Raw genomic sequence first — 24,891 nt, 5'->3', positions numbered from 1 at the left:
AAATAGAAATATAAATAACTAAGAAAACATATAATATTCCATATTAATCCTCCTACATCAATTTTTTTATTTTTTATTTAAATTCATATGATGTTACAAATAGCACTATAAAATTTGAATTTAATTTTTTTTTATAATAAAATATTAGTGTTTCATCATTAGAATCTTGACGGGAATGTAATTATTAATTTATATTGATTTATTAATTTAATGTGATTTTATATTACCTTTATACAACCTAAGTATGACTCAACGATCCATAAGCTCAATTACTAGATGGGTCTTATGTGTGATGAAAACTTGGAGAGAAAAAAAAGAAGAAGAAAATTGAAATTCTCCATCTTTTATTGTACATATTTTCACTATGTTAATAAATTATACAAATAAAAAACAAATATGTCAAATAAATATGATAACCAAGAATTTCATAGGCTTTTGCTCGACGTAGATTTTTTCAAGTTATCTCAATTATTTGTGCTTAACAAGATTTTTTTTTAATAAAAATAAAAACAAAAACTTTAAATATACCTCAACTAATTGGGGTAGCCTCTAAAATATTTTATAATTAAATTTTATCTTTAAATAATTTGAATTTCTTAATTATGTCATAATTCTTTATTTCTCACACAATGAAATTATTTAAAAAACAAAAAATTTAGATGAAATATACTTTTAAATTTGTATAAAAAAGATTTAATTGAAAATTTTCAGAATTAGAAAAATTTAGATGAAATATACTATTAAATTTGTATAAAAACGATTTAATTGAAAATTTTCAGAATTAGAAGGATAACATCAATACAAAAATATATTTAATAGAAAAATTAATACAAACTATACATACTTAGAGTATTCTTTAAGTTTTCCCAAAATAAAATAAAACTTCTTTCATAGTTTCTTATTTCACTAGATTAAAACGTCACATTGGAGGAACCCCCAATATATATATATGCAAAGGTATGGTCTTGGCCTTGTATTGTGTGGATGAACAAGGGACATATTGCTTGCTTCAAAATTTATCGATATTACTTTTTAATTTTTTTTTGAGAAATTTTTTTTATTAATCTAATAATTTCTACTTTTTATATCTTTGCACCGAACATAATTGTGTTTACACCTTAGTTTTGTAAAAGCTAAAATAACTTATTTTTATTTATAAGAACTTATTTTTTATTTATTTTATAAGATCCATATCATAAAAATTTTAATTAAATATATATTTTCTTAAACTAAATTTTTTAAAAGTAAAATTAAAAATATTCTTTTACAAGTATTTTTTTAAAATTATAACCACAAAAACTATCCTATCACCACGCACTAAACTCTAAACTCTAATAGAATAAAAGCAATTTTTTTTATTTGACGGTAAAGAATATAATCATGAAGACAACATTCTTTTTCTTGATAATATTAAAAGCGCAATTCCAATATTTTTTTTTCCCTGCTCATTTAAAAAATTAAATTATCTGAGATGTTCTACCATATGGATAAATTAAAAGAGAAAATCGAATCACAGTTCTAACCCAGCCCATGGCACAAATGACTTTTTTTAATAAAAATTTTGTGCATTACATGGGCTTCAAGCCTTATTTATAATGCTCTAAAAGAGCCATATCTGGCCCAATAAAATATGGACTTACAGTTGAAACCTAGCCCATCTCAATAGACAAAAAATAAATGCAGATATATATTGAACAAAAGCTCAGCTCAGTGTAATACTAGGCCTAACTCAGTAAACAAATCATACATACATACATACATACATACATAAATTACAGATGAGCTCATTTTTTGAGAAATACATGATCAGAAAGCTGCAACACGTTTTTCTAAGATTCGACTGTCCAATTTTTACTTTATTATATTTCCTAATAATTAATTGTAAATTATTATTTTTTGTATTTAAAAAAAAGCATGATTTTTTTTGTCATTGAAAAGATATTCTCATAGTTTTATTGGCAAAAAAAATATTTTCCTTGGTATTTTTTTGAATCTTCTAAAAATCATAAATTATAATATGAATTTATTTTAACTATAATTGGAGCAATGATAAAACATTTATACAAGAATCAACCAGATTTACAATATCTTCATAATCATAATTACCTCCTAGAAATTTTCATACAACAAGGAAAGCTATGTTCAAATCATAAATTATCCTAAAATATTTAATTTGAAATTCAAAATAAAAAACAAAAGGAAAGGAAAACAAAACAAACCAATTTAATTACTTGTCTTTTTTAAATTGTTAAAAAAAAACATAGGAAAATATAGTGAAATATACACAAACTACACTATCTAGATATTTTTTTAGCATTCAATAAAATAATTGATTCGACATAAGTGTAGAGCAAATAAACTTTTATGGAAAAGAAATTAAAATGAAAACATATTTTTGGCTATTTAGTTTTTTTAAAATGCAAATTCAAAATATATGCAGATCTTTTTCTATAATTTGTTTTTTTAATTTACTTGAATATCTATTATATTATTTGACCATCATCTTGGTCCCCTTTCCTTTCTAGTCTATTATTTTGCTTTTCAATTTTTTTTTTTGATTTTTTTTTTATTTTGAAAATATATTCAAAAAACCAAAAATAAAATATTGGTGATGTAAAATATATATAATCTACCTGTTAGCTATTCAAATTATTCGAACACAGGAAATAAATATTGGATAGGTGCAAATTAAACAAAAGGGTACTAAAACAAATTCATTCATAAACAAGATGATGCTGAGGCAAATCTTCCTTAATATTGTCGATCTTAGTTTTAAAATTCAGCCTAACATGATAAATTGATCAAAGAATCGATGAATTTAGAGAAAAATTAAAAAGAAAAACTTGATATGACCCAATTAACTCAATAGGTTGACTCGAAGACCTGAATGACCCGGCTAAAATCCAGTTGCAATCCATTAATTTTTATTTTTACTAGAATGATATTGTTTTAATTTAAAAAAATTGATATGGGCAATCCAATAATCCGAATAAAATCTGAAATCTAAACCTTAAACTCGATAAGCTATCAAACCAGGTCTAAACACTATGTTGTCAATGGTGAAAAACCTTCTGCTATCAACTTTGTTGTGTTGTCTTCTCTGGTGTTTTTTTTATTTGACCTGAATTTTTTTAAATTTTCTTCTCAAAACTAATAAATTTTGGTTTAATTCAAATATTTTTGACAAAAATTATGTCTAATTTATCAAGATATGTCTATAATTTTTCTTGTAAATAAATTTTCTTATTCTTTCATCGGAAAATTTCACCTTCTTCCTTTAAAAAGTCAATTACACCTTAAACGACTAATAAATGGCCTTTCATAATAACATGTGCCTAAATCCAATTAGGGTAATGATTAGTTATAAACTAAGAATTGAATGCTCATCTTTTATTTCAAAGCCCATGATTTCAAGAAATTATTTCTTCATAAAAATAAAAATAATAATAAAAGTAAACTAATTTAATTCATGAAAGTTATTAAAAAATAATTTAAAAAAGATATCTAATAATGTTTGAAACTGCTCCTTTCTATTTGTGATCTCTAATTAAAAAAATATAGAAATGTACATGTTGAAATAAAGTTTGTGTTATGTAAATCATCGTAATAATATAAAAAAAATAGTTAGTTAATGTTCACCCTATACAACATTTATCATAAAAACTAAAGATTATTAAAATATATTATAAGACTTTTACATTTCACAATGAACAATGAATGTTTTAATCTTTTATGATTTGGTCCTCAATTTTTTTAGTTCAAATTTATATTTTTTTAATCTTATTTTCTAATATTGTTTTAATACCAGTTTGTAATTTATTTATATTTAGTTTTCATAGAGTTATTCTGATTTTATAACTTGAGTTTAACAGGTTCATTTAGGTTTACTTGGGTTATTTTTTAATTAATTTTTTTTCTCAACTTTAGCTTTCAATATGAGGTTGATTGAGAATTGAATTTTTTTTTTTATTTTCTTTCTATAAGATTATTATAGTCTCTTGATCTAGGTCGCGAGTTTTGAGAGTGAGTCAGGTTGATTCAGATTTTTTTAGTCATTTCTTTAATTGAATATATATATATATATATATATATATATATATTATTTTTATCATTCAATATTTAATCGATTGAAAATTTAACCCCATGAATTTTTTTTAAATTTTATTTCTATGAAGTTATCTTGGTCTCATGACTCGGCTTTGGCATGTTAACTCCGGTTGATTTATGATTGTTTTTATTTTTAATTTTTTATTTTAATCATTAAATATTGAGTTGATAAAGAATAAGACTTCATATTTTTCTTTGATTTTCTTCCTATGGTTTTATCATGATCACATAATCTGAGTCGCAAGTTAACCCGGATGCCTCAGGTTTTTTCGTTATTTTTTAATTGATTTTTTTAATTATATCATTTAATATTAGGTTGATTGATTGAAAATTAAACTTCATAATTATTTTATTTGTTCTATAAAAAGTTATTTTGACCTTATAATTAGAGTTATAGATTTGGATGGTTAACTTGGGTTGACTTGAGTGGTTTTTTATGTTATTTTCTTACAAAAATTAATTTTATTCGTTAACATTGAATTGATTAAGAATTGAGTTTTATATTTTGCTTTGATTTTTTTATGCGGTTATTCTAGTTTTATGACTCAAATTTGTCAAGTTTACTCATATTAACTTAACTTATTTTTTTAATTGAATTTTATTTTTGATTTCATTATTTAATATTAAGTTAATTGGGAACTGAACTTCATAATTTTTTTTATTTGCTTTTTAGATGGTTATTAATATCTCATAACCTGAGTTGGAGATTTGATATATTAAACTGAATTGATACAATATATTACTTTCTCTGTATTTTTAAAAAGACAATATTTTAATTTTTTTAATTAAAATATATTTTTATCAGTTATTTAGTTATATTTAGACTTGTAAAGTCAACTAAATTATATCAAATAAATTTTTATATAATTTATTTTTTATTAAAAAATATATTAACAGTATAAAATGATTGATTCGACATAAGTGTAGAGCAAATAATTATAAGTATGCGCTACACAATCAAATTTCTTTGTACGAATATTTTTTACAGCATAACATTAAATCAAAACATACTATTTTCTCGAGTTTAATCAAACAATACATTTTATGCACCACAATATTGCATGCTTCCCCTCTAATTTGAATTACACACTCTATCAACTCGTGCAATCATGACACGTCAATTTTCCTTTTATTACAGTCCATCTTCAACGACAAGGTACATGCATATGACCATATGAGTTGAGTCATTCAATTAAAACTATATTCCTCCCAAGCTTTAAAACTTCTTCAACACTATGAAGCATCTTCACTTGGACATTGTACGAAGATGCTTGACCAGAGAGACAGTCGTCGATCGTGACAGTGGGGTTCTCTAATGTATTTTTAATGTGTACCCTAGATCTTAATCTATAGTATTGGAGTTTCTATCAAAACCATAAAAAATTAAAACTGGAAAAATATATATTTACCTACTATGCAAATCTTTCTCTACAGATTTTTGTAATTTTACGTGAATATCTATTTATCTTTGTTTTCCTTTTTTGATCTTATATTATATATTTTTTTAAATTAATGTAGGTGTTCAGACCAGTTTACACGTATTACGACTAATTTCACAGGTCCTGTAGTTAATGAACATATAAACCTCTAGTGGCCATCATAGAAGTAACCAAAAACTCGAACCCGAGATTATAAATGAAGCAAATCTTTTGATCCCAAGTTTTTACCACTTGACCACCACCTAAATAGCTATTTTATATTATATTATTTTACTATTCATTGTCGTGCTCCCCTTTTCTTCCTTGTTTATAATTTTTTTTTTTTAATTATTATTTTAAATCAAATATTTTTGACAAAAATTATGTCTAATTTATCAAGATATGTCTATAATTTTTCTTGTAAATAAATTTTCTTATTCTTTCATCGGAAAATTTCACCTTCTTCCTTTAAAAAGAAAATATATGCTTAGAAAAACTATGATAAAAAAACAGGCTATGAGTCTATAATTTTTCTTGTAAATAAATTTTCTTATTCTTTCATCGGAAAATTTCACCTTCTTCCTTTAAAAAGTCAATTACACCTTAAACGACTAATAAATGGCCTTTCATAATAACATGTGCCTAAATCCAATTAGGGTAATGATTAGTTATAAACTAAGAATTGAATGCTCATCTTTTATTTCAAAGCCCATGATTTCAAGAAATTATTTCTTCATAAAAATAAAAATAATAATAAAAGTAAACTAATTTAATTCATGAAAGTTATTAAAAAATAATTTAAAAAAGATATCTAATAATGTTTGAAACTGCTCCTTTCTATTTGTGATCTCTAATTAAAAAAATATAGAAATGTACATGTTGAAATAAAGTTTGTGTTATGTAAATCATCGTAATAATATAAAAAAAATAGTTAGTTAATGTTCACCCTATACAACATTTATCATAAAAACTAAAGATTATTAAAATATATTATAAGACTTTTACATTTCACAATGAACAATGAATGTTTTAATCTTTTATGATTTGGTCCTCAATTTTTTTAGTTCAAATTTATATTTTTTTAATCTTATTTTCTAATATTGTTTTAATACCAGTTTGTAATTTATTTATATTTAGTTTTCATAGAGTTATTCTGATTTTATAACTTGAGTTTAACAGGTTCATTTAGGTTTACTTGGGTTATTTTTTAATTAATTTTTTTTCTCAACTTTAGCTTTCAATATGAGGTTGATTGAGAATTGAATTTTTTTTTTTATTTTCTTTCTATAAGATTATTATAGTCTCTTGATCTAGGTCGCGAGTTTTGAGAGTGAGTCAGGTTGATTCAGATTTTTTTAGTCATTTCTTTAATTGAATATATATATATATATATATTATTTTTATCATTCAATATTTAATCGATTGAAAATTTAACCCCATGAATTTTTTTTAAATTTTATTTCTATGAAGTTATCTTGGTCTCATGACTCGGCTTTGGCATGTTAACTCCGGTTGATTTATGATTGTTTTTATTTTTAATTTTTTATTTTAATCATTAAATATTGAGTTGATAAAGAATAAGACTTCATATTTTTCTTTGATTTTCTTCCTATGGTTTTATCATGATCACATAATCTGAGTCGCAAGTTAACCCGGATGCCTCAGGTTTTTTCGTTATTTTTTAATTGATTTTTTTAATTATATCATTTAATATTAGGTTGATTGATTGAAAATTAAACTTCATAATTATTTTATTTGTTCTATAAAAAGTTATTTTGACCTTATAATTAGAGTTATAGATTTGGATGGTTAACTTGGGTTGACTTGAGTGGTTTTTTATGTTATTTTCTTACAAAAATTAATTTTATTCTTTAACATTGAATTGATTAAAAATTAAATTTCATAGTTTACTTTGATTTTTTTATGCAGTTATCATAGTTTTATGACTCAAATTTGTCAGGTTTACCCATATTAACTTAATTTATTTTTTTAATTGCATTTTATTTTTGATTTTATTATTTAACATTAAGTTAATTGAGAATTGAACTTCATAATTTTTTTTTATTTTTTTTAGATGGTTATTAATATCTCATAACCTGAGTCGGAGATTTGATATATTAAACTGAATTGATCCAATATATTACTTTTTTTATATTTTAAAAAGGACAACATTTTGATTTTTTTAATCGAACTATATTTTTATCAGTTATTTAATTAAATTTAAACTTGTAAAGCCAACTAGATTATATTAAATAAATCTCCATATAATTTATTTTTTATTAGAAAATATATTAACACTATCTAGATATTTTTTTAGCATTCAATAAAATAATTGATTCGACATAAGTGTAGAGCAAATAATTATAAGTATGCACTATACAATCAAATTTCTTCGTACGAATATTTTTTACAGCATAACATTAAATCAAAACATACTATTTTCTCGAGTTTAATCAAACAATACATTTTATGCACCACAATATTGCATGCTTCCCCTCTAATTTGAATTACACACTCTATCAACTCGTGCAATCATGACACGTCAATTTTCCTTTTATTACAGTCCATCTTCAACGACAAGGTACATGCATATGACCATATGAGTAGAGTCATTCAATTAAAACTATATTCCTCCCAAGCTTTAAAACATCTTCAACACTATGAAGCATCTTCACTTGGACATTGTACGAAGATGCTTGACCAGAGAGACAGTCGTCGATCGTGACAGTGGGGTTCTCTAATGTATTTTTAATGTGTACCCTAGATCTTAATCTATAGTATTGGAGTTTCTATCAAAACCATAAAAAATTAAAACTGGAAAAATATATATTTACCTTGACTATGCAAATCTTTCTCTACAGATTTTTGTAATTTTACGTGAATATCTATTTATCTTTGTTTTCCTTTTTTGATCTTATATTATATTTTTTTTAGATTAATGTAGGTATTTAGATCAGCTTGCGCGCACCACGACTAATTCCACAGGTTCTGGAGTTAACAAACATATAAACCTCTAGTGGCCATTATAGAAGCAATCAAAAACTCGAATCTGAAACCACAGAAAAAGCAAATCTCTTAATATCAAACTCTTGCTATTTAACCACCACCTAGATAACTATCTTATATTATATTATTCTACCATTCATCGTCGTGCTCTCTTTTTCTTTCTTGTTTATAGAATTTTTTTTCTTTTTAATTATTATTTTTTAAAAAAATATATTTGAAAAAACTATGATAAAAAAACAGGCTATGACCACCGTTCTCTCTTTCTACACACATTACACTTACTAATTAACTCGTGTTCCATTACCTATTGAAAATCCTTTTTTTTTTTAAGAAAAAACTTTTAGCATACAAGCTATTCAAAATGTAAATCAAAAAACTTATTCAAAGATTTTATTAAATATATCAATAATTAATTATAAGTTTATATCGAATATTTTTTAATATCAAATCCATATTTTATTGTATAAATCTATAGTTTAATATTAAAAAAATTATTAAAAAATACTGCTTTCTAAGGTTAGGAAAGAAGATGACGTTGCTGCTGTTATAGCAAAGTCTGGTCACTATAGAAAATAAGCGTAGGGCACTCCAGCTTGTTGTGGAGAACTTATTGTACGTAGTTATTGGCTTGAGGAAGAGCAGACAGAATGCTAGAGGCTCAAGGCGTCACCACCAAGTCTGGAGAGGAAAGAGTTGTTGGTCGATGAAGAGAGATGTTGTTGAGGAAAGTTGAGTTGTTGTGGGTTATGGAGATGAAGTTACTAGAATCGATGGTTGTTGAAAGGACTAAAACAAGGGGGTTCTTGGTTAGGATGAGGAAAATAGGTTGGTTTTATGGTGAAAAATATACTGTGATGAAAGAAGCTAGTATGACTTGATAGGAACACTTATACTTTTTATAAAAACAAACTTGTATACACAGGTTTTTGCAATGCACTTCTATAGTAAAAAAAATTTAAATGTAAATTAAAAAGTTTATACATACATGTAATTAAATAAATTGTAAACTATGTTATTAATGATACCTAAAAATAAATTTTGAGAAATTTAAAGACAAGTATAGATTAAGATATTTAATCCTGTAAGATAGGACACTTACCCGGATATGTTTGCTAAATTTTGTTTATTATCCAATCAAACAATAATAGAAACAAACAAACACATTAAATTGATTAAATAAAATAAAAATAAACACAAAAATAAAATATTATGCAAGGCTATAAATATTAAAAATACTATTTAAAATAAAAAAAATTATTTTCAAAAATATGGTTCATTTGTACAAAAGATTAAAAAAAATATTATAGATGAACCTTAAAAACCTCTTCAAAAATTAAATACATAACAAAAAAATAATCATTATTTAAAAAAGGCTATTTAAACAAAATAAAAAAAGAAATGAGTATTAATATAAATATAAATATCAAAAAAATATTATAAGAAGCATTAATTTAAAAAAAAAATCAGGTGTTGATAGGCCTAGCAAGCTAGCCTAACTTGTCTGACCCATTTTGTTAGATCGAGAGTGACTAAACCTTTTTTTGCTACCATGTTGTTTATCCTAATTTTTTTTAAAAGAAAATAAAAATCAGTCATCTAATCTTACCTAAAAAAATCAAGACCTATACTGTTTTACTTAAAAAAACTTTTTCCAAACAATTTTTGACCAAAAACACCTTAATAACCATGACCTTAATAACCATGATAAACCTAACAATGATCTAAAAAACCTAAAATTCAAAATCAACTTGAAATAAAAAAATCAGCTTGAATTTGAATTTTTTTTTTATGAATTTTAAAGATAAAAAAAATATAATATGAACTCTCACCATTAAAAGAAATTATTTGATATAAATATTATCCGTTTTAGTTGCTTAAATCAGTGTCCACTTTATGTTTCTTGTTTTATCGCTGAAATACAGCTACTTCTATCTCTCTCTCATCTCTCAATTAAGGATTAAAAATTAAAAATATAACATTCTTTCTCATCTCTCAACTAAGGATTAAAAATTAAAAATATAATATTTTGTATCAAAATTGAATTAAATTTAAGATATTAAAATTTTATAATATGTATAATATGTGTTATTTTTTAAATTCGAGAATCAAAATGTATTTTTTACAAAACTCATGACACTCCACTCATATTTAATTTTGTTTTTATTTAAGTCCCTGTTTTTTCAATTTTATTTTGAAAATCAAAAGTAATTAATTTTGATTAGAATTAAATTAAAAAATAATATTTTTTTTTACACAATTCATCCGTAACAAGGTAACATGTCAGAGGATGAACAGTTAGACCACACCATGATAAACCCATGCTTTTTAGTTTTGTATTTAATAGTTAATATATTAACACTACTGTAATTTGAATGTCACTTTCTATCAACTCAAATAATCACACAAAAATTTTCCTTTTATTACCGTCAAAGTTGATTGAATAATTTTGAGCTCCATCTTCAACAGGGTGCATGCATCTAACAACATGACTAGTCATTCAATTAAAATTAAATTCCTCCCAAGCTTTAAAACGTGTTCAACATTATCAAGCATCGACACAGGTTTCAAACCATTCTTTTCTGAATAAATATAAAAGGAGTGTACATGATTTAAAACTCATGATTTTCTTCTTCTTCTTAAGTTATTACCTAGTGAACCATGAGAACATTGTTAACAATGCTATCATCTTCCATGGCGTATGCATCCTCTGTAGACTTTTATCTTCTCATAATAGTATTGATTATAAACGTTTCCATTACAGTGAAAGCATTCTCAATCATTGTAATTTATTTTAGGTTTAGAATTTTACTAGATTATTCATTTGTACTATATTGTAGGTTGGATCAAAATACCTAATGTAAAAAATATATATATATATATATCTTCCTGGCAAATGCATCATCTCTAGACTTCTTAGGATTTAAGTTTAACTCTTCTATACGGACTTTGATCTTCTCATAATAATATTAATTATGAACCTTTCCATTACAATACAAGCCTAATTCTCCATCATTGTAATCTATTTTGGGTTTAGAATTTTACATAAAATCATTTCTACTAATGGCATATCCTAGTCATTAATTATGATCATAATTTTGCTTTCAAGAGAAATCTTCCACAACCAATGCCTTGTCAACACAAAAAACATCATTTTCTATGGTCACATCATTTATACACAAAGTTATAACTAATATCATTCCACTACTAGCTTCTTCTTGATCATTGCTTGTGTTTTGCTCAAAATTTTTTTTTATACAATAATAGTCATGTGTTAATATATATTTTAGCTAAAAAAATTATATAGAAATTAATTTGATATAATATGATCAACTTGGTTGGGCCAAATACAATTTTAATTACGGATAAAAATATAGTTTGACTAAAATAAAAAGAAAAAATATTTTTTTCAATATAGAAATAACAACATATTGGATTGACTCGGAATAACACAATTTAACTTAAAAATTTTCCCACCGATATCACGAGACTCTAATAACTCTATAAAAAATAAAAATAAAATTATTAAATTAAATTCTCAATCAACTCAGTGTTAAATGATAAAATTACAAATAAAATTCTACTAAAAAAATAAGTTGACTCGACTTGAGTTAACTTGAGTCATGAAACCGGGATAACTCTATAAAAAATAAATTATAAAACTTAATTTTCAATTAATCCAACATTGATGAACGGAATTTTTAGAATACTAAACTAAAAAAGCACATGAAAAACCATCTAAATTAATCGACCAAACTTATGACCCGGGCAATGAAACAAGAATAACCTTATAGAGTAAAAACTAAAAATAATTATGAAACTCAATTCTCAATAAAATCAATATTAAATTAAAAAATTTAAAAAAAAAATCATCTAAAAAAACTAATCATCTGGCCTAACCTACAACGTAAGTCATAAAATTATGATAATTTCATATAAATAAATTAAACAAAAATTATAAAGATATGTTAGACTCATATTTTTTATTTTATTGCTTTTTATTGCTTTTTTTATTTAGTGTAATTTTTGTTGTAGTTTTCTTTATATTATATAATTTACCGCTAAAACCAATCACTCAATATTACTTTTTTTAAGCCTAACATTTTTTTACTTGAAAACATTTTCTCCCCTGTGGAGCCTGGACAACATATCTAATGTTACCACTCATTAACATATCTAATGTTACCACTCATTAACATATCTAATGTTACCACTCATTAACATATCTAATGTTACCACTCATTAACATATCTAATGTTACCACTCATTAACATATCTAATGTTACCACTCATTAACATATCTAATGTTACCACTCATTAGAGTGAGGCAAATCTACTTAGATATATCCAAGTAGTTGAGACTAGACAACTTTCTCAACTGCTAGTGTCTGTGAAAAGATATTAATTGATTCTCTCTCTGAGTAGAGAGGCTCACAACTCAAATAAAAGCCTAGTGAAATCCAGCCTAGACCAAGTCGGACATGCAAACAAGTGGTGCTTCTAGCAAATACACACACAGAGGTTAGCTCACGTCGGACTTCTCATCACAAAAAATACTGAAAGCCAATGGATCAAGAAAAGAAAGTAACAAAAAAGCAGAAGTAGATAACTGTTAGAGGTTAAATAATATTATCAACGTCTTAAACTATGCATTATATGCTTATGCAATGAAACCATCAATAATTTGAACCTTGCCAAACTTCTTTTGATGTTTATTTTTAATCCCTTCTCTACTTTGAAGCTTTTGCAAGCTTCGGAAAGATTTCACAAAGATCTAGTATACAGTGTTACTTTTGCTTAAAGCCACAGGCAGAAGCCATCAGACGGCAAATCTGACTGCTTGATTGCAACGCTAATGGGAGCTGATCAGTGCTGTGGAGGGACCATGGATTCTCTCTAATTTCTCTTCTGAGTGGATTGATGTGACTGATGATTGGCGGACACGCTGCCTCATGATGTTTAGTCTAAAGCATTAACATTAATTAATCAAAATTAGAATATGGAGAGCTCGTAGAGAGTAGAATTGATGGGAAATTAGCCTAATTGAAGGGGATACATATTGTAATGATTATCTACATGATTGATTAATACATATTTACAAACCATTCTGATATAACTTGAAATTTCATTTATTTCACGTTTTAACATCAGTAGAAAAGATATTAACTCCATAAAATTTAATTGATTAATCCATCTAGGTTAATATTATGGAATTTTTTAAGGAAAAAATACAAAGTAATGTTGTTTAAACAAAAAGCTTTTATTGAGTAAACTAGTATTTATTAACCCAAGTTCATCTGGTTACTATTTTTTTAACCTGTAGTGCGTCTGTTCCTAGGGGCCGCCCCATCCTAAATAAACAAGTGTGCCAATTGCATCTGGCTAATTGATTCTTATCTAATTGGTTTTAATCATATTTAACTAACCTAATTCATCATTAGAGCTGCTTCAAGGTTAGTATAACTCAACTCGAACTCGAATCTAACTCAAAATAAAATTAATTTTGTTTTTTAAATAAAAATAACATCATGTTTTTTTTTTTTAAAAACAAACTAAAAATCATAGATTCAAATGAAAAATAATTTACAAAAAAATAAAAAAAAAACAAACTAAAAATCATAAATTCAAATGAAAAATAATTTACAAAAAAATCCCTAAACTTCAATCAAATAAACTATATTATATATTAATTTATTATATCATTTAAATTTAATCGAATCACCTTTTAACTCTCGAGGTGATATGTCTGCGGGTAAACAAATTGATTGGCGGGGATGAGCCAAGTTGAATAAATTATGTCTTAAAAAACCCTCTAGAATGTAAACCGATAAACTTGTCTTCGACGGGCAGATCCCACGTCCGACACGCAGATATTTGTCGAAGAAGGGCTGCTGCCCGCTTTGCAATAGAAAGTGGGTTAGTCATGTTATGAATTGAAGGCCAATTAAATAATTAAAAAGATAAGATAAGTGTATTGCTTATTTTACATTTTTTTATAGAGTAGAATCAACCTTTGTACGATTCCTTTTTAAATATGAACAGAAAAGAAATAGTAAATAAAAAGAAGGATATAAAAAATTATAATTATTAAACCTGACTTAAGAACTTAGTTAAGAACTTAGTCTAAAGTTCGTTCTCTTACGTTTATATAATCCCGCTACAAGAAGAAATATCCACACTCGCGAGCCATACTCAACACAAATGTCTACTACTTCTTCCACACCCCCTCTACCCTTCCAGCATTTTCATGGTGATTTTCACCTAAGAAAATTGCTGCTACACAACCCTCTTTCTCCTTCACCTTCTAGTAACGCCCATCATCCATTGAATCCTAACGCCACAGGGGATAAGAGCTTCAATATAAATGTTGTTGTTGTCTTTATAGTCCTAATTTGCGCGCTCTTTAGTTCAGTTGGGCTAAATTCTTTCATAAGGTGTACATTATGGTGTTCGAACTTAAATGGAAATTCTTCCAATAGAGGGATCAAGAAAAAAGCCTTGAAAACTTTCCCTGTAGTGAATTACTCAGCAAAGGATGGTAAATTGCCTGGGTTGGACACAGAATGTGTCATATGCATATCAGACTTTGTAGTTGGTGATCGTGTTCGAATTTTGCCAAAGTGTAGCCATGTATTTCATGTGAGGTGCATTGATATGTGGCTCAGCTCACACTCATCTTGCCCGACATGCAGGCGCTGCCTTAAGGAGACATGCCACAAGATTGCTGGTGTTAGTCAGGCTAGCTCATCAGAACAACCACCTCCTCCCATCCAAGAAAGAGTTGTGAACATTGCACCCCTCGAGCGTGAAGGTTTGGTCAGCAATTACAGGGGAGTCAGCTAAGTGAATTTCTGCTGATTATTTTGCCATCCATTTTAAATCTAATTAAGGTTACTCAATTTGGAGCTCAAAGCTGTCAAAATGACCCCAATTGGAGTTGTGGCTAGCAAGCTACAGGGAGAAAATGATATTTCCAGACAGTCCAAATTGGCAAGGAAAATGATTGCATTCAAGGATTTCTATTATCTGTCAAAGGTGGTGGCTGAGTAATATTGCACTTGCTATCCTTTTCTATGATGTTGAAATTTGGAATATGGCACTCAAGGTGCGGCTGCGGTACAGAGTTCTAAAATCCTCACTGTCCCTGAAAGAATCACTCTTTTTCCAGCCTAAGAATTTTGTTTTTAAGTAGGCTTTGAACATGAAATTCTCAAAATTTACACTACTTTAGAGCTGTTTTAATGTACATATACTTGTTATTGGTCTTATCAAATACAATCTATGTTTTTGTAACAAAATTCCTTGCCAATGTAACTATTGTGGGAATCTTGTTACAAAAACATAGATTCTATATACACACACGCATGATTATAATCGGATTAAACAGATAGTGGGAATGATCTAAAACTAAATGATTTCATTTGGAAAAAAAGTGTTTGTAAGAACCCTTTTTATAAATGTTTTCTAAACATTAGAGGGTAGTTTATATGTTTTGTAGTCAATTAGTTAATTATACATGACATTAACTTTGTTTATATAAATATATTTAATTTATTAATAAAAACTTATTTATATTTAGCATTCATCAAATATTTGATTAATAAATCTAAAATAAAAATAAAGTTTTAGGACAAATACTTTTTAAGGGAAACTATAAAGTTCATATTGCATCAAAGCATTATTCTTAAATGTTTCTAGCTAATATTCAATTAAAAATAAATATTAATTAAAAATATTGAGATTAATAGTGTTATTTTTTCCCCTGTGTTGTTATTCATTTTGAAACCCTAAATAAACATGAAAAGAACAAGAGAGAGTACAAAAAATTGGAAAATATACTGAAGAAAATAAAAAGATATATCAATGAGGAGAACAAGGAGAATGCTTAGAAAACTATCAAAGACTAAATTAAAAAAATTGATAGTTTAATTTTGACTGGTAAGGACTGTACTGGTAAGAAAAATTCAATTTAAGAAAGAAAATTCAAGATTGGATGTTTAAGGATTTAATAGGATTTTTTGAAAGTTTAATTGAATTTATTGAGAACTTAATTACAATAAAAAATAATTTTTAAAGTTAGTGTAGGCTTTAATATGAAGAAATTAAAGTCTTAAGGTTGAATTTTGCAATTTTAAAGAGTCAATTTGGTCAAAGCAAGTGTTTAATTGCATAAATATTAGAGTTTGATGAACAATTAAGGATTTGATTGAAAAAAATATAAAATCAATGATCGAAATGAAAAGGGCATATGAATGCAACGTTTGAAATTCATCAATTAAAGGGCCAAATTGAAGACAATTAAAAGTTTGAATATCAATTGATGGTGAAAATATACAAATTATAATTTAAGGACCAAAATAAATAAGTGCTGAGCTTAAGAGCTAATAATTAAGTTTGACATGATTAAAATTGCATGAAATTAAAAGTTTATTAGGTAATTATAGATGCAATTAAAAGAAATTGAAAGAATATGTACTAATTTAGAGTTTGTCGAATCCCAAATTCAAAAAAAAAAAACCTTAATTTTAAGGTTTAACCTAGATAGCGCATTGTTTAACCAATATTTAGCTTCTTCTTTGACAGTTTTAGCTGATCGAGTATGCACTTTTAAGCGAATGAATATGGTATTTTTTACCACCTCAGGGCTGTAACCATCACCATTCAACTAAGAAACACCTCATTTACAAAGATCAACTACTCTTATTAATCGTTTACATTTCATTTTCTTCAATGAACTCAACAATATCTTATCTCTAATCAACCATCACTCATTTTTAAATTCTGATTTGATCGAATTGGCACTTTCAAATGAATGAATGTGGAGTTATAGACTTTCAAATTGAGTAAAGTTAGGTCTAAACAAAATGTGTACACCCCATCCTTCTACCTTTAGATGGTCTTAATTACGATGACATCAGAGTTATTCCGAAGTAACGTCGAAAATGGGTAACTCGATCGTTAATGCTTGTAATACCCGTTTTGAAAAACCACTAATATTTTTTATATGTTCATGCTCCAAGTCTTCTTAGTAGGTTCTTATCAAAAATTGGTCGTGTTTCTCTCAAGATTAAAAAGCCAAAAACAAGCTCCTTAGTCATTAAATTTGAAAAAACCACTAAAATCTCTAAAACCAAGTTCGTTGCAAAATCACCATTGTAAAACTAGTATAGGTACAAAGCCTACAGCTATAAACATATCCAAAACTCTCTTATTTTGATCAGAGGGCCAAGCTTTGAGAAAAAATTATCAATCTTTGATTACATCTATAAAAATCCTAGCTTGAAACCTTATAAATACCCCTTAAAAAATTAAGCAAGAGAGGAGGAAGAAAGGAAAAGGAGAGAGAAGTGAGGAAAAGATTAATAAAAAAAACTCTAAATTTTAAAGGTTTAAGATCCTAACTCAAGGATTTCCTCAACTTTAAAAGAAGGTAACAAAATTGGAAAAGAAGAATTAAATAGCAGTAGCTATTGTTTGAGCTTGGAATGTATAAAACATTCATTTATCCTAGTAGATGATGTTTATGAAGCACATATCTAGCTCGTTCTTTCATATTTTATGGTGTTTTTGAATATTTGTTACATTATATTGCCTTTTTCTTTAATTTTAATTAATGTGTAGAAGTCATTTTTGTCTTTGTTTGATCAAGTTTGGAGTTGTTTGTTTGTTTTTGGATGTTTAGAATTTGCTCAGATGTTTAGATTAAATGAAATAAAGTGATTTAGAAATCTGGAATTAGGGTTATTGATTTTTTTTTATTTGTTAGTGTGTGTTCTTGGTTCATAGACATGATTTGGGCTTTAAATTTTTAAAGAGTCGATTTAAATCAAAATTTTATGTGTTTGTATGCTATTTTAAGTTTGAAATTTTAAAGTTTGGAATGCATGATTTTTATATTTTTGATGTTATTTGTTAGTTTTTTTATTTAAACATATTTGGTTATAGTTGTGTAATTTGTTAGAATGAAAAAAGCATGTTTTACAATTCAAAAATGCTAGTATTTAAGGCTTGACAATATGCTTAGTTTCTGATTTATTTTTGGGTTACTGAGTAGTGTTTTTCGTATTATTGGAAATAACTTTTTTCTTAATTTCATGATTTGGATCAATTTTAATTAAATTCTTTGACTAAACCATTTGGCAACTTAATTAATTAATAATCTAGAATTTATTTGCATCAATAACAATTTTTTAGGGGTTTTAATCCTAAAGTTTCTGTTTTGAATCGAAATTCATTTTGACAAAATCATATTGATGATTTGATAATCCAAGTGAATGAATGCTAGAGTATTGAGCCTTTCATGATTTTCAACATGTTTGTGATTTTGGTTTGATAGTATCTGGTTTAGGTTGGGTTTCATGTTGCTGGGTTCAGGGTTTTCGTGTTCTTCATATTCTTCCCAAAAACATTATCTTAGCTATGTGATTTTTACTTGTTTTGTTTCATTTATTTATATCTACACCTTCACATGACATTGTTAGCTAATAATCTAATGTTAGTTTGTATTTATAACATGTATTTCAACATTTTAATCTTAGAGTTTTGATTTTGGACTGAAACCTTTTTTATGGCCAAATTGTGAAGATTTAATGATAATTGAACTGAATGAACCTATAATCCTTAACCTGTTAATGATTTCCTATCTTTTTATGCTTTTGATTTCATGAAATTTGGTCTAGATTAGTGTTCAAGTTGCTAGAATTTGTTTGACTATTCTTTATATTTTTTATTTTTTTGGTGCTTGATCTATTTTGTTAAAGATTTTTTAAGTGTTTTTGGTGTTTAATCTATTTTTAGCTTTGTTTTTGTTTCTTATTTGTTTTCAGGTCAAACCCATATTTTTGGTTCGGTTCATGGTTGAACCAAGAATCTCGGATCAACCTAGTCAGGTCAAAATTAAGTGAAAGATTAAGACCATGTTTGGCTTGCTATATTTTGGCTTAAGGATTTTTTGGTTTAAGAGTTAGTTTGACAAACACCTTTTTAAACCTGTTTTAAAAGTTTTATTACCTAAAAAAAAAGTTTTTGCCAAACAAAGCCTATAAAATAATAAAAAAAATAATTTTTTTTCTTGCATATGGAAAAAATTCTTCAAAATTATTTGAGAATTATTTATAGAAAATCTAAAATACTTTGGAATGTTTTTTTTAAAAAGAATTTTGCATGGATTTTACAACAAGTTTGTAAAATTCCAAAAGAATTTGGTGTATATTTCAAAAATATTGATTTTTTTTGCAAGAAAATATTATTCACTTTTAATATAAGGATAAAAAACCTTAAAAGAGGTCAATATCTACAATATTACTAGGAATAATAATTTATTATTACTCATTTTAATAAAAGGATTTAAAATCTATATAAGGTTAATATTCAAAATATTATTAGAAATAATATAATTCATTCATTCATAATATAATGATAAAAGAAATACAAAGAATTTTATCTGAAATATTATTTGAAATGATACAATAGCAAAAAAAATATTAATTTCATCCCGAAAAAGCCTTGATAATAATGTGTCTATGGAAAGACTCTTGTAATGGTTCTGTAAATAATTTTTAAATTTAAAATTACTAAGTTATCTTATATACAGAATATTATATTTTGATCTTGTTACATGTTGTTTTAATCAATGGTAACAAATGAATAGATATTGAGCATAACATAAACTATATGAGGCATTTGTAATTAACTGAGGATTCATCACTTTAATTGAATTAGAAAAATTATTTTATTTATTATCAAATATTATTAATTGTAAATTATTGCGTAAAGTGGAATGAGATTTAAAAAGAATTTCAAATCTTATTCAAAAAATAAATATTAAGAACACACATAATTTGACATAATAGATATACTTCATGCAATAATATCTAAATTAGAACATTGTTGATGAAAAATTAATAATTATATTAAGAACTTAGTTAGTGAAAGGTTAAGTCAAACTATTTATGACTTTTCTAATATTTAAGGGATTATTACAGGTTGTTAGAAATTATACTTGATCTTGAAATATAAATCAATTAATTATTTAATTGATAATAAATTAATTTTTTTAATCATATTTTATTTAGGATTATGATTTGTAATTGAGTCAACTTATTTGAGAATATAATGGGTCATATACATAAAAATTATTGGTTAGAAATTAAAATAGAATAATTAACGAAACTTATTAATTATAAATAAATTTTAGAAATTAAGTACTATAGTGTAATTTATACAAGGAATTACAATTCTAGACTTAAAAAAATTAAGTAAGGATTTGATTGAATAAATTTTTAAATTTTTTTCTTGAAATGATATGTATGATATTATTTAGGGAAAAATTGTTATTTTTCCATTTATAAGGTTTTATGGTTTTCTTATAAATAAAATGTTACGCATCTTATTTTACTATTTGTTGTTGTCGCGGTTTAAAAAAATAAATTAAAAAACATTTTTAGTTGTAATTTTAAAAAATAAGTTTAAAAAATATGTATTTTGTTAAAATTATTCTGAGATGGATTTTAACAATTAAAATAAATGAAAAACAAGTTTTCAGACCTAAAAAGTAAGTTATTTTAGTTCTTATAAAATTAAAGGTTTAAAAATATGTATTTTGTTAAAATTATTCTTAGATGGATTTTAACAATTGAAATAAATGAAAAACAAGTTTTTAGACCTAAAAAAGGTAAGTTATTTTAGTTCTTATAAAATTAAAATTTAAAATATAATTATATACTACACATAATGTAAAATATAGATTAATTTAGTTAACTAAAGATTTTTTTTTATAGTTAAAAAAGAAATAAAAGTTACAGCAGCATCAAAAATATCTTCGCAACAGATACATTGAAAGGAGTGGAAAAGCCTCAAGCCTTCAACCTTCTGCACATGATAAAAAGTGTGAAAGATATTTTCAATCAACTGCACGGGATAAGGTGTGATTATTGGGATAGCTATCGACCAGCCAATGGGCTAGTACTGGTCCGTACACATTTGCACACAGGTTCATGAAGGAGATCTTGTCTGAGCAAAAGGTGTGATTGTCTCCTTTTCAAGAGAACTTCGAAACAAAAGGAGTGCAAGTGGATAGATATGAAATTTGAAGATAACTATGTGAGTGATTTGGTTTTTAAAATTATTTTTTATTTAGAAAATATTAAATTAATATTCTTTTATTTATTTTGGATAATCTTGATGAAAGATTCTACTACTTTACCAATGACCACAACGTTCATAGCATCCATTTAAATTAAAAAAGAGAGAGAGAGAGAGAGAGAAAAGCATCCATTTAAATTAAAAGAGAGAGAGAGAGTATTGATTCAATAAATAATTGGGTATTGGGAATCATATAGTGTGCAAATAGGGATCACGAGTAAAAAGATAGAGTGGCTTGCTTGGTCACTTCCATTTTCAGCCAATTATCTTGCCTAAGTAAATGAGAGGGCTGAAAATGACTATATTGGTGATTATTACAAAAGTATATTCATATAAATAAATAAATAAATAATGACACAGGCTTTATGTAAATAATAGAAAGATTGTGGGATGCAGGTGTGTCTTCATGACACAATATATATTAAAAGCACTTGTTGCTTGTAATTTTGTGGCATCCTGACTCAGGCATGAGTCACAAAAGAATTATATTAACCCCAACATTTTAGCTTAAACTACTAGCAGCCTCTAAAATGTTTTTTCAAATATGCTTTATATATATCTGAATTTCTTTTTGTAAAACCGGGTTTTCACTGGGTTTTACATTTATAAATCACCTCAAATGCAGCTATATATGTACGTCCAGCGAAGAATTCACTAAACTCAACAAGCACGTCTAGAACCACCTTTTCTACATCTATTCAACACTTTCAAGATTTCCAAAGAGAAAAACCCTCGAGAAAATTGTCACAAGAAGCCCTCTTTCCTCAACCACCAATGCTAGCATCTCCTTCGCCATCAGGAGGCACCACCTATCCCTCTTCAGAACTTTACACTGGCCACAGATTGGTTCCAAATATTGTTTCGGTAATCATGTTTGTTCCTATCTGCAATTATTGGCTCGCTTGTTTTATATACAATCATTAATAATGCATCACAGTAGTGTTCAACTTTAGGAGCATCCGAGTATAATGGCAACCTTGTTGCTAGGTTAGCCAATTGTGCTGCAAGGATCAAGCTAGTATCTATGAAAACATTATCTACTGGGCATACTCAGTGGAAATAAAAGTACGAGAGGAGGAAACTAATGCCATTGAGAGTATGTGCCTGGTAAGAGTAAGCTCATCTCATTCTTCATGCCCGAATTAAAATGAAGGTGGTAAAGTTGGCAAAACATTTTAGTGGATTTTGAAATATTTGACGTTCATTGGTGTATTTGGGGCATTATATATTGAAATATTTGACTTTCATTCGTGTATTTGGATGTATTAATTGGAGATCTTGAAGGTGGAAAAGGAATTTTATGAGGGATTGGAAGGGCGTTTTTATTAAGGCAATAAACTATGTGGTTTGTTTTTTCTGTGTTTTTATCCAACTTCTTCTCCCGTTAGAAAGAAAGCAAAACCAGCCCTAGACCCTTGCTTATTAGATCAGTTTTTCCGTATGTCCACAAATTATTATTTTTTTCATCAATCTATGCCTGAAAATAAAAATTAGATTAATGCAACTGATGAGAGGAATTTCATATTATAAAAATTATAATTGATATGTTTTCCAATTGGTTTTTTGGGCTTTGCCATTCAAGGAATTGTTTTCCATTGCCTTCGTGTTCAGCTTTTGCTAGCTTTATATATGTATAATGCCTTGTTTAATGAATACATGATGAAGAGGTCCGCATACAGCAACCTTCAAGTTTTATTGATTATACTTCTTCTTTTTTGTTATATATATATATATGTGTGTGTGTATATATATGTGTGTTGGTTGCATGAATCTTATATGGTTTGAAACAAGTTCCTCAAATATGGTAGACTTTCCTAAATAATTATATTTTTTTTATTGAATTTCATCTCTTTTAATTTGATACATCATTATTTATTATATATAAAAATGATGATATCTTTTATTTTTTGATTTACATAAATGGTATTTTGTTTATTAGATTCAACATGAGATATAAAAAGGTCTTAGATTGAAGTATTTAATTCATAAATTGTTTTTTGTGTTATATTTTTTAAAAAATATATAAAAATAAAAAATATCTAAAAAATATATTTGTGACTTAACCATGATTACTTTATAACAAGTGGTATGGATTATGTATAAGATATAAAAGGATATTAGATTAAAGGATTTATGTCATAAATTATTTTTTATATTATTTGTTGAATATATTTTCTGAAAACTATAAAAATAAGAAATATTTAAAATATATATTTGTGACCTAACCAATTTTTGATTATTTTATAATTTCTTACGTTTTCAATTTAAATACTTTGAGTGAATGATTTTCTTGAACATCGAAACGCTAGTGAGGGCATGCTTGCATTGAAGAGAAAGGGACAAACCTTTCAGAAAAATCAGTTTTGCTATCATTAGTTTTCATCTTTCTTTTTAAACAATTTCGTCCCATGTTTCTTAAGCCCCCGCACCCCTTAATTATAGCTTTGCACCTTGACGTGGAGTCTCTTTTCTTTGAAAAACAAGATTGGATAATTGTTATGATATCCAAAGAAATCAACATCGGTGGATCCCTTTGCACATATATCCTACTACTTATATATTTAAAAAAAAAATAAAAAAAAAATGGGTGTTTGTAAAGGCTATTCATATGTAAGATTGTCAAAGACATCCATGCAGCCGGATCCATTTGCACGAATACTTTACTAATGTATTTTTTTAAAAAAAAAATAGGTATTGTAAATGTCATTTATTTAGGAAGTGTTTTTTAGGTGTGTTTTTTTTTTAAAAATAATTTTGATGTATTGATATCAAAAAATTTAAAAAAATTTAAAGAATTATTTTAATGTATTTTTAATTAAAAATTAATTTTAAATTAAATATTATACACCGTGCTATCAAACACATATTTTTTTAAAGCATTTTTCACCATACCACAATCAAACTTAATAAATCTACTCTCGTAATCATTTGATCATTAAAATTCTAATATAATGTGAAAGAATTATTTTAATCTAAAAGTTTTGATTGTTAAGTGAGACTTATGATTTATATTATTTTCTAATATTAATAACTCACGCCCTTTTTTTTGTTTTATGTATTTATTTATTTATTTATTTATTTTATGAGTTAAAAAAAATCCATTAATCAAGCAACTTTTACAACAAAATCACAGTTTAAAATTAGAATATTGCTATTGAAACAGAAACGAAAAATATCCAATGACTTAACTCATTACAAAGATTTCAGTATTGATACAAGT

General features: G+C 26.1%; 1 protein-coding gene across 1 annotated transcript; it reads left to right on the top strand.

Moving 5' to 3' along the window:
* Positions 1-14,681: 14,681 nt before the first annotated feature.
* On the top strand, positions 14,682-15,654 carry LOC105141008 (RING-H2 finger protein ATL78-like). Its single transcript, XM_011048072.1, has one exon. The coding sequence runs from the start codon at positions 14,730-14,732 to the stop codon at positions 15,369-15,371; it is 642 nt and encodes a 213-aa protein (XP_011046374.1). The 5' UTR covers positions 14,682-14,729; the 3' UTR covers positions 15,372-15,654.
* The last annotated feature ends 9,237 nt before the right edge of the window (positions 15,655-24,891 follow it).

This window comes from Populus euphratica, unplaced genomic scaffold (assembly GCF_000495115.2).
Source record: "Populus euphratica unplaced genomic scaffold, PopEup_1.0 scaffold318.1, whole genome shotgun sequence".
Classification (NCBI taxonomy): Eukaryota; Viridiplantae; Streptophyta; class Magnoliopsida; order Malpighiales; family Salicaceae; genus Populus; species Populus euphratica.
The sequence above is the reverse complement of the archived record's forward strand: the minus strand, read 5'-3'. Positions and strand labels throughout refer to the sequence as shown.

What these genes read in the sequence shown, in the direction of transcription:
- LOC105141008 (XM_011048072.1), top strand. Translation starts at nt 14,730, where the DNA reads ATGTCTACTACTTCTTCCACACCCCCTCTACCCTTCCAGCATTTTCAT.